Raw genomic sequence first — 12,336 nt, 5'->3', positions numbered from 1 at the left:
ATCTCTCCCTCATCTGCTATGTTATTAAGGTAATATCTCGTGAAGTTTTATCTTTGTCAAGACCTGAAACGTTTCTCAGATCAGTTCTTCTTTTGAATTCGAGCACCTTCGCACCTTGTTACAAAATGTAAGGTTCAAACCACCCCTCCTAGGTAGGTAAGGTCTGTAAGTTTGTTAAGTTCTGGTTGAACCTTTTTGTAGTGGTTATGGATTATCTGTTTAAGTCTTTGTCTATTCTGTCTTTAAATGTGAGAGGAATACGTGATTCTGTGAAAAGGAAAGCTTTGTTTTTATTTTGTAAAAGAAGTGAGGCAGACATTATATTTTTACAAGAGACCCACTCAACTGAGTTAGATGTTAAATTTTGGAGATCACAATGGGGGTACTCTATATATCATAGTCATGGGAGCAATAATTCAGCAGGGGTGGCAATACTACTACATAGATTTAAAGGGGATATATTAGAAACAATTAAATCTTCTGAAGGAAGATGGGTTATAATTGTCATAAAACAAGAAAACAGTACTTTTATTGTATGCAATGTATATGGGTATAACTCGCATGCATCTAACAAAATTCTATTTGCCCAACTGGTGAAAACTATAAAACCTTTACTTGATAAATATGTTGATTGTTATACTGTCTTGGGGGGTGACCTTAATGAATGCAGTGATTCCAAAATCGATCGTTTCCCACCTAAATTGAGTCAAAATTCCCTGACGAATAATTTGATTATCTCCTTATGTTCTGATCTCTCCTTAGTTGATGCCTGGCGCTTTTTTAATCCCGACTTGGTTGACTTTACCTGGTCCAACAAAAACTCAACACTTAAATCAAGAATTGATCTCTTTTTAATCTCCCATTCAGCTCTTAACTTAGTTAAAGACATTTCACATTTATTTGCTCCTTTGTCTGATCATAAATCAATAACAATTAATCTGAGTGGCCAAACTGATACTCCGCGTCTAAGGGGCTATTGGAAGATGAATAATAATTTGTTAAAGGATGAGCAATTCAACAATAGCATTAAAGAACTAATAGGGGAAACTTTTTCTGACTTAAACCAGGGATGTAAACAGAGATGGGAGTTTTTCAAGTATAAAATAAGATATTTTGCTATCAAAAGATGCAAAGCCATTAAAGCCTCAAAAAATTATGTGGAGGAAAAACTACTTAAAAGATTAAATGAGCTGCTTACAGAAGATACTTCTGAGGAAGGAAATTTGGAAATAAAAAACATTGGTCTACAACTGGATGAAATGTATTTAAACCTGGCTAAAGGGGCTTTTATAAGATCTAGGGCCAAGTGGCTGGAGGAGGGAGAGAAAAACTCGTCTTACTTTTTTGCTTTGGAAAAAAGAAACGGCCAAAGGAAAGCCTTGACTTCTCTTAATATAAATGGCACCAAATCTAATAACCCAGTTTCAATCTCCAAGTTTGTGACAACCTTTTACAAGGATCTTTATACCTCCAAATTTGAACCTAGTTGTTGCAACTCATTCACAGAAAAAATTAAAAATTCTATCTCTGCTATTAAAAATTCATATAAAGAGATCTGTGATGCTAAAATAACAGCTGATGAAGTTAAAAAAGCCCTTCACTCCATGAAAAAAGGCAAAGCCCCCGGTATTGACGGGTTGTCAGCAGAATTTTATGTACACTTTTGGGACTACATTCAGAACCCCCTGCTCGCCATGTATAATGAGTGTTTGATGCAGAAGGAGATGACTAGCACAATGAAACAAGGAATTATTACTCTTATCCCAAAATCGGACAAAGACCCACAATATATTGACAATTGGCGCCCAATATCATTATTAACAATTGACTATAAAATACTTGCCTTAGTCTATGCCAATAGACTAAAATCTGGCCTTAGTGACATTATTTCAGAGACACAATCTGGCTTTATGAAAAACCGCCATATTTCAAACAATGTTAGACTGGTCCTTGATTTGCTTGACTATTCTGATGCAGTTCATTCTGAAGCTCTTGTTCTTTTTTTAGACTTCTACAAGGCTTTTGACACCATTGAACACCCATTTCTTTTGCAAACCCTACAATTATTTAATTTCGGCAGCTCTTTTATTAATGTGTTTGAAATGCTTTATAAAGACATAAATAGCTCTATAATAATTAACCAACATACAACAGATAGATTTGAAATTAAGCGTGGAATTAGGCAGGGCTGCCCAGTCTCCCCCTTCTTATTTTTGTTAGTCACAGAGCTACTCGCTGTTAATGTAATCCAGGATCATGTATTAAAGGGGGTGAAGATCTTTGACAGAGAAATTAAAATCGCACAACTGGCAGATGACACCATCTTGTTTCTGCATGACAAAGAACAAATGCATGGGGCCCTTGATCTGGTCGAAGAGTTCTCCCGAGCTTCAGGTCTCCGGCTCAACATTTCAAAATGTGAAATTTTACCTTTACATAAATGCGATGATAGCTTCATAAACGACATCCCAGTTAAAAATTCAATTAAATATCTAGGAATTCACATCACCAAAAATATGACAGAAAGACAACAGTTAAATTATACATCAAAGTTGGCCAAAACAAAATTCATTATGAATTCGTGGTTACAAAGGGACTTGAGTATGTTCGGTAGGACCCTCTTATCCAAGGCAGATGGTCTCTCTCATTTTGTATACCCCGCCCTCTCAGTGTTTATCAATGACAGAACGATAAATAATATTAACAAAATCTTTCTAGATTTCATATGGAAAAATAAACCCTACAAACTTAAAAAGGAGGTTCTTTCTGATTGTAAAGCTCAAGGAGGCTTGGATTTCTTAAATTTCTCCGATACTATTAATTCATTCAGAGTTGGTTGGATCAGGTCATGCCTCGCTAATTCTAAATCTATTTGGTTCTTTATCCCCAACCATATATTCAATCAGATTGGTGGTTTATCCTTTGTTTTAAAATGTAACTATACCCCTACCAAATTACCAATCGCATTATCTAAATTTCATCAACAATGTCTTCTTGCTTGGAAACTATGCTTTACCCACAACTTCTCTCCCCATAAAACCCTCCTATGGAACAACATGGATATCACCGTCAAAAATAAATCCCTTTTTTTCTCTAGATGGTTTAATAGTGGTATTTGTAACATTTTGTCTTTGTTTGATGGATCTGGCGCAATGCTTTCGTATGAAAAATTCTTGGCACATCACGGTATCCCAGTCCCACTTAAAGAATTCAACTCAATTACCAAAGCTATCCCTGCGGGACTAACTCATCTAATTAAAAGCCATCTCTCTTTTGGCTCAAACGTTATCATACATCACAATCTACTTTTAAATGGGATTAATGTGATGGACAGAAAATGCAACAATAAGCATATCCGTCAGATCTTTCAAATTAAAAAGAGAATTACACCAAGAGGAAAATTCTATTGGAACTCCTTAATCCAAAACATTAAGTGGCAGAAAGCGTGGCTCTTACCTAGTAAATACTGCATTTCAAATAAGGTAAAAGAGGTGCACTTTAAAATTCTTCATAATATATATCCTGTGAATGCCATTGTATGTAAATATAAAGACATTAATCCTGTATGTTCCTTTTGCGATGACGAGGTTGAAACGCTGTTACATCTCTTCTTTGATTGTGTGAAGACAAAAACATTTATTGATGATCTAAACAGTCATTTGTTTGGCTCCGCCTACTGTCTTACTGTAAAAGATTTCCTGATGTACTATGAAAGCCATATGAACAACTCTTTAGAATTTTTAGTGAACTTTTTTATTTTACAAGCTAAATTTTTCCTTCATAAACAAAAATGGAAAAAGTAACCCCCTCTTTCTTTACCTTTTAATATAGAAATTAACTCTTTGCTCACCTCCTTACAACTAGTTAAAAATAATCAAAAGAATAACAGGCTCATGTCTGCTCTCCCCTTACTGTCACATAAATAAGTTTATCATTTTTCTTTACTCCTATTGCTGTAACCTGTTTTTTATATAGTACTCACTTGCATTTGCATATCTCCCCACAACTGTATTCCTCTCTTATAGCTGTATGTCCTTATCCTCTGTCATTTTGTTGTATGTATGTACATGAATCCCACTGTTTTTACACTTTTGATCCGTGTATTCGTGAATTGTTTTGTATGTTTCAATAAGTCTCAATAAAGTTGAAAAAAAAAAAAAAAAAAAAAAAAAAAACTTTATTAGATGCAGTAAAGTGCATTAATGCAATTTCCTTTCATCTGGTTATATGAGAAAGAGTCACAGACATTATTGATTATAGTAAAATTCTTCAGTGTAACTGAACTCAGAACAAGATTTAAACAAACATTGTTCTTTGTCTGAATTAAAATTTATTAAAAAAATGCTTTTCATGTCATTTCTTGTGTGTTATGCTGTATGAGCAGCCCACTATTCTGATATATTTGATATTCTAAGATGATATTGTTTGCTGTAGGAGGAGTTTGTGTCAGTCTATAAGAACAAGTTGTCAGTTTTCTTTTCTTTGAAATACTGTTCTATGCATTGTGCAGGGAAACAAAATTGCCAGGAGCTAAAATATGACACCTTTGCTTGGGAAGAGGAAATGTACTTGCTTGCTTTGCATAGTGCTCCGGTCCTAGACAATTCATTGCCCTTTCTACTTTAAATGAGAAGGGGCAAAAAGTCAGACTCTGCAGAATACTGCAGAAACATTATAGCTGCAGGGAAGGGCACCCAGTCAGTCACCAGTTTTTACAGAGAATGCATCCTTTTTCTTCACATTATCACAAGCCTTTTTAGCTCTTCGTTAGACTGGAAACATTCAAAGCAAAACTGTTCATGTGTGATTGAATGAGTACAAATCTGCATCAGGGATCAAGATAGTCAACTCTTTGCAGCAAGAGGACGCTAATGTGATCTGAGTGGGAAGGTGGTGCAGGCACAGATCATGTTAATCCTCAATACTGCTATATGCTGCTTAATGATTGGTGACACACCTCCTATTGTGCCTCTCCTCCAGCTCTGGTACATTTACACTCATTGTGAGTCACCAAATTACCAACTGTTCTCTAGCTGGAAGTAAAAGTTAATGACCCAGATGAGAGTAAATTCATTCTGGTGTCTCACAATAGACTTTTTCTTTCATGATCTGCAAATGGACTTTTACATTTGTTGGGCTACAACCACGACTCTACCAGATTTGTCAAATAGAGGCACATCAGTGGGACTTGATACTGAAAGGCAGGTGAAAAAACAGCATTTATTACTACAGTATGAGGCTGACACTAAACTTATGGTATTTTAACACTCCTTCCAGGCATCCGATGGTCCACCTGCCTTTTGTCTTTCTCTGTTCCAGAGCTGATAGCTGATGTGTCAGGCTGAGGGCTATTGTGTTATCACTATCTCCCTAGCTTCTACATCTATCATCCCCTTATCAGATTACAGTACACACACAGTCACACAGGACTTCATCGTCTTTCCTCTACAACTATTACAAGTGCTACTAGGATCTTTGGATAAAATCCAAATTGTATGCAAATGGGTTTAAGGGTGTTTGTGCACGCATGCTTTAAGGGAGAGACTGTGTGCATGTGCATGCTCTGTATCAGGGTGAGGCAGTGCCTTGGAAAGTGATCCAAACTGTAGTTTTAGAAGAGATCATATTGGATAAGGGGCATCCGAATGCCGTCTGTTACTGTTGAAGCCTTGTATTTTTGCTGTGGGAATAATACAGTTTTCCCCATAATAAACTCCTGTTTATACAGCACACATACAAATGGAGCCAGGCACAAAATATATTCACAGATGCACATGTGGCTAAAAAAAAAAAAAAAAAAAAAAATCCATACACATCCTGAGCACATGCTCTTGTAGCTACCTCACTGCCACACACACACTGTGCTTCAGTCACATCAATGGAAGGGTGTGCCTGGGAGCTATTTTACATGAAACCACATGAAGAGAGACGGAAAAGGGGTTGCAGAGAGACGCTCGATGAAAAGAGATCAAAACTACAAAGACAGATGGAGCAGATACAACTTTCCAGACTGTATATTATTCTTACATTAACCTGTTATATGTTTAGGCTGTGTGTGTTTGATGAGATTCATTTGTAGAAAGTTTTTTTTTTCATGTAAACAGTTAATGGAATTAAACAAATAAGAACTTAAGGTATTTTTTTTACTACTTAGGTGGTTTAATGCAGGTTTTAATAAAATGATCATTTTCTGCATTTAACCATCCATGTGTTTGAATATCCAGTGGAAATCCGTGTGTTGTAGACTGTAGTGCTCATCTTATGATGCCAGGGGGCAATGTAGAGAGGACTACGACTGCAAGGAACTTTTATGGCTGTGGGATGTTTAGAATATTGAACACTTTGCAGTTGCAAATAAAGCTATGTTTCTTTCTCCAAGGTCAGAGGAAGACTCTGAAGGCAACAGGGACATGTGCAGTGAGTTTCTTCAGATGAAAGCTCTCGAGAGGCTCACTTCTACGGTCAGTGTGTGCATGTGAATCTGACAAAGAGAACAAAAAGCATGATGTGATTTTATAAATCAAAAGTAAAGTTGAAAAAGTAGTGAGTTTTATTAAATCCTTTTTAGTGTTGTGTTTTTTATACCAAGTTTATGTTTTTTCTTTTCCCAACAGGTGCAAAGTGAGTTGGCAGCTGCTTTAGCGCGAAAGACTCGCAAAGCTTGTGAGTAAACATGCAGTTGGAGTTTCCTTGTGCATTTTTTTTTAGACTTTTTGGGAGCTTGCCACTGTGAGAGGATGCAACAAAAACATCTTGTTTAAGGTTGTAACAAGTTATTCATCTATTTATTAATATTTGGTTGCAGTGTCAGAGCAGGACTCTGAGACAACAGAGACGGGGGACCAGGGGTCTTGCACGCCCAGCGAGGAGAGCAGCCCGGTAATACACATAAAACAAAACAAAAAAAAGGAAGACCCTCATGATAGGATTTTCCATCTTAACATCTTTATGCCAATGCAACTCATACTTGTTTTACAAAAAGATGTACAGTCAGTTCAGTTAATAATAATAAAAAAAAAAAAAATTTATTAACACTGAACACTTCAGCACTGAGAAAATAATCCCTTAAAGCAGAGGTGCCCAAATCCAGTTGTTTCCAGTTCTCCAACACACCTTCATTACCATTCCTCTGCAAAGCTGAGTGACATGTGGATGAGGGAATTCAGCCATTTGAATCAGGTGTGTGAGGAAGGATGCATCTAAAAGTTGCAGGATATATCATGAGGGCTGGACTTGGGCACCCCTGTCTGACCCAGTCAATATTTTATTATTGCTGTTGTACACAGAATAAAATGAACAAAAGGCCAGAAGGAGATCAGGCTAAATAAAACCACCACTGGCCAACTACATTATGACCAGATCAGTTTAAATACAGATTGTTTGCAAGCTGCAACATCCAAAGATGACTGGCTCTTTCTCTCTGTTAAAGGTCACTGAGTGCAAGTTTTCTGTATGTGGAGGTACACACATGGATGAACATAGAAAACAGGGTTGGAACAGAGTGCAGAGTGAGGCCTGTTTGCTCGTCCACCCCATGTCTTTACAGTCAAAACCTCTTTCTCTCAATCAATTATTCATTCTCTCATCACAGCAGAGAGAGTAGGGGAAAGGAAGAGAAAAAAATTAAAATTAAACAAAATTACACTCAAGAGCTATATATATTAAAGATGTGAATCTCCACCACAGGCTGATTCGATTCACATCTTGATGCGCTGCCAGCGATATGATACATTAATGATACAGTGAAGTCTCCTGCCGATACGATTCACCCCTGCTCACAATGTGATTCATTAATGATTAGATGATTTGACTTCATACATTTCAGTTTGGTTTGATATGATTTATGATGCGATTCAAAACTATTCAACACAATACAAAGAATTGACAAGCTGACATCTAAATAAGATCACAATTATTTTGTCCTCTCTTTCCCTGTGAAGGATGTATTTGATACTTGATTGTTTTCTATAAAGCAAACCAATAAATCCAACTTAAACAGAAAATGCAATTCAACATGGTAAAGACAGAGAATTGTTTTATTCATAAGAAACACTAAATCATAAACAAAAATGTTTTTTTTTTTTTTTTCATTACATTTGTTTTTAATAAATTATAGATTATAGAACGTTATATAATATATTATATTATAGAACGGATACCGGACACTACGTGGCTTCACCTTAAAATCAGACAGAAATCCATTTTTCTTTTCTTTTTTTTTCTTTTTTTTTATTTTAAAACTTTCCCAGACAGATGAAGATGGAAACCCACATGTTAAACCCTCCATGTCTATCATGGAGACAGGTAAAAGAGCTGAATCTACCATCATAGTAGTATTTTTTTTGTCATATTATGGCTTAAAATGGATCTAATAGTCTTTGTAGATTTTATTAACATCTCATTATATCTGAGAATATTTAGAACAACTCCATTCAGTAACATGATTTTTATTTACCTCATCAGGACATTTTAGAAGCTGGACTGTTTTCTTTTTTTTAGTTTCAGTCATTATTGGAAAGTTAGTCCACAATGAGGATTGAAGAGGTAACAGCTGACTGTAGCTGTCACCTGATGTTTAATATAAACATGTAGCCTACCCCGTCTTCACCTCGTCTTATTAAGCTGTTGAACACTCCCACTGAGAAAAGTTTGATACGAGAAAATGAGGAGGGAGAGTAACACCCAGTTATTCTATCCTCTCGAGGCCTCGGCTGCCTGCTGTCCTCCCCCCTCTCACTAGCTATGAGAAAGTGGATAAAAATAGTGTGGGGAATGAAACGCAACACAAATCTGACTTAAACTTAGAGCAGAATCACGGCCGGACACATTTTTTTTAAACTCTCAAAAAGAAGACCCTGCTGTAGCACAAGAAAGAAGGCAGGAAATACGCCTGAATTGAGTGGATTTGCAAAACCGTGGATGCTGCAGGTTTAAAACTTGGATCATGTAAATTAATCGCGCTCTTTGCAATTTGATTTTTTAAATTGTTTTAAATTGCGATTTTTGATTTAAAAACTTTGAATTATTCAGCCCTCATTGTCTGCAACTTCATGTGCGAATCACTGTTATTGAGTAACTTTTTTTGCAGATAATATTTAAAGAGAAAAGGAAAAGACATGTTTTTCCCTCTTGTTCCTCCTTAAATCTGGATTCTCTTTTTACAAGTCACAGATCAAACTTTCACTATTCTGCTTGATGAGCTGGGTTTGGTGATGGTTTAATTTTAATATAAAATCAGTGATAAGTAATTAAAACAAGATAAAAACCAAATGGTTTATTTTGGGGGCGGAAGCTCTCCAAATTCTAAATAAGACAGAAAACAGAAAAGGAATGACACCAAACAAAGCAACATCCCTGAGAACAAAAAGATCAACAGTCTTATACTATTTCTCAACTTTTCTAGAAGGAATCACAGTTTTATTCTACATGGTCTCATGTTGCAGTACACACTGTCCACATAAGTCAAACTCAAGGGAAAAGAATTCTTTTAAGATATAAATTCTATGTCAACTCCCAGTGATCAAATGCATTTAAGTACATTTACAAATGAACAATGGCTATTCCAGCCAGTAGATTTCTGCACCAGCTATACAATACACTACTACAACCAGTGGGTCTGCATAACCACTGCTGGTTGTAGTGGTTGCAGAAGAATTACCTAAGTCTACCTAATATATTGACATATGTAAAAAGGACAATAAAAAACATGCAACCATAAAATGCCAAGTACACCGCAATGAACTCAAAAGTCTGGTGTTTTATGATTCTAGATGGTTAAGAAAATAAATCAGGTATTCCAAATTTACATCAAAGATGCTGAAATGAGCTAGAGTTTGATTTAGTTTCTGTTATCCATCAGCCCGCTGACAGCTTTGGTTTTAAAGAAAAATTAAGGACTCCTTGGTGGGGAAAATGACAGCTACACAATACAAACACACACAGACCACAGACGGGTTATCTGTGTGTTCTGTGTCTAGGACAGGAAGTCCACAACAGGTTTACAGGAAACAGCCAGGGACACAGGATTGTGGTTGTGATATAATGTCTGTGTGTGTACGTGGCTACTCTACAAGATAAGACTTGTCATTGGATGGTATTTTCCTTGTAAACAAAATGAAAGATGATTTGCAAGTGTGTGTATGTGTGTTACCCTCTGCTGGAGCATAGTACCGTGGGATAGTTTAGCCCACAGGAAGGGTTGCCCAAGTATCAGCCAAATGAAACAACCCTCTCTGTCGCTCTTCCAAGGAAAATAAACAGATCAGGCTGCCCGCCATTGGTGATAACCATCACAGTAGCAGCACCCTTGTGAGTACATGTACACTATCTGAGGATAAAGCCATTAGTTTTTCCACTTTTTTCCAGCTCGTTGAGATATATTCCTGCTTCTTTCTCTTTATCTTCCTTTATTAAGACATCACTGTTGGATATTTCTATTCATTGATTTTTTTAATCTACCTCAGTGGGCTAAATCCCAACTGTTGGAGGGAGGAGAAAAGACATACACCACGCACATACCCTAACATACTTGCTTCTCACACAGATGCCCTCTCCCGCCCACTTATACTCCTAATCACATACACTCCCTCTTACTCTGCCAGATCCTCTGACACAGAGCAGTCAGACTGACACAGACACAGAAGTGCAACAGATAAAAGGGAATTACTTACTCTAATAGATGGAAAGAATTAGAGACAAGCAGGAATAACAGAGAGAACAAGATAACAGGATTTCATTTTCTTCTAATTCTCTTCTCATGGGTAGAAAGGGGCAACTGCAAACTTGTCATTGCATCTTTTTTTGGATTCCACCCAAACTATTTTCATCCTCTTTTGGACATTCACATTGATCTGCTTTGACTTCTGATCCTCAAGCATCCTTGACCGTTTGTAGTATGTCTTGGGACTGTGGGTTGAGATATGTCTTCATGCCCCCTGTGTTGCAGCTCGGTGGGGTGTGTGCATTGCGGGACAGTGGTGGCAGTGGCGGCAGCAGTGGGATGGGGAGCGTGTGCGGTCGCGAGGATCTTACCAGCCGGCTGGGACTGGAGGCCGTCCAGCGGCTCGCCAAAGATGGCTGTCGCCTGTTGCAGAACCACAACTACCGTCTATCTGACAGGAACCAAGCGGTTAGTAGACAATGTGATTGTTGCGACTGTATTTTATGAAATGCCATTAATACTATAGCTTACAGTACACCTTCAAGACTGATGATGATGATCTGGAAACGCCAACATGTAATCTGCAGAGTGAGCTGTGGCTATATGGTTAGCATTTGTGGGGAGTAACGGACGTCATGTGGTAAAGGTTGTCATTACTGTCGTCAGTTCTAGGCACACACACACACGCACACACCCTTCAGGTCTGAGTTACTCATGGATTTGGGTCAGACACCGTGTAAGTAAATCTCATCAGCACCATCATGATTGGTGTTTATGTCAGTCTACAGGATAAACAAGCACACGTGTGCACACTTCCAGCATTACTGCTTTTTCAGATATTGCACAGGAGGACACATCTGTGCACCGACCTGCACACACCAGCTGAAACTCACTACAGATGCACAGAGCTTGGCTTCATCAGATTACTCTGGATTAAACAACCACCACTTCTCTACTGCAGCTTGCATAATGTGGGTGTTAATGATGGCTCATTGCAATGGAATCTCATGCTCTTTTTTTTTTTTTTTTTACAAACTGTCAAAACTTGGTGTGTCTGCGTGTTCACTTGTTTGTATCACTTTGCTAGAGCTTATTATCATTTATGGAAGGTTGCATGTGCATGTTCATGCACTGCTGACGCTGTGGCAGGTTGAGTCAATGTGTGCTTATAATGAGCGGGGTGTTAGTGAAGCATTGTACTGTATAATCCTGCTCTACAGTACACCTGAGGGGAGGAAGCAAAGCAAATTTTAGTCTGATTTCACCCTGCATCTCGATGTGCGTGTTTGTGAGCTCTCCTGTGCAGCTTATCAGCTTGGTTTAGTTAGTCTGAAGCCCAGCCATGGGGATTTTCTAAAGTGTGCATAATTTCACTTTCATTCCTTTCAAATATGCAACATAGAAGGCATGAAGTATATGAAAACTGCATAAATACATAAATGTAATTTACAGTATGTACAGATTAATTAAAGCAGGAGTGTGACCTGTGAGATTTCAGCTTCACGTCTACCTACACGTTAAACATTGGACTTAGAAACCACCTTTTAGACTGGCTTTAATCTTGAAAGAAAATACATTTCCTAAGCCATCAAATTATCTGTTGTTTAACTGGTATAGATACTAATTAAGCATCAGAATTTAAATTTTTGTAGTATGTCCTCTTAAATTTCATTTAT

At 37.4% G+C, this 12,336-nt stretch overlaps 1 protein-coding gene across 2 annotated transcripts in view; it reads left to right on the top strand.

Annotated features, from left to right (window-relative positions):
- Nucleotides 1–12,336, top strand: part of rapgef5a (Rap guanine nucleotide exchange factor (GEF) 5a) — a 52,021-nt gene that overhangs the window by 20,499 nt on the left and 19,186 nt on the right. Inside the window, exons 6-9 of one of the 2 annotated variants that reach the window (XM_042011920.1) lie at nt 6,380–6,461; nt 6,615–6,663; nt 6,806–6,879; nt 10,946–11,128. In XM_042011920.1, coding sequence (XP_041867854.1) covers nt 6,380–6,461; nt 6,615–6,663; nt 6,806–6,879; nt 10,946–11,128 — 388 coding nt within the window. Of the gene's footprint in view, nt 1–6,379; nt 6,462–6,614; nt 6,664–6,805; nt 6,880–10,249; nt 10,309–10,945; nt 11,129–12,336 lie in introns of those variants that run through there. The other variant, XM_042011921.1, reaches the window with a different exon arrangement.

This window comes from Melanotaenia boesemani, chromosome 17 (genome assembly GCF_017639745.1).
Source record: "Melanotaenia boesemani isolate fMelBoe1 chromosome 17, fMelBoe1.pri, whole genome shotgun sequence".
NCBI lineage: Eukaryota > Metazoa > Chordata > Actinopteri > Atheriniformes > Melanotaeniidae > Melanotaenia > Melanotaenia boesemani.
This window is presented reverse-complemented; position numbering and strand designations above follow the sequence as displayed.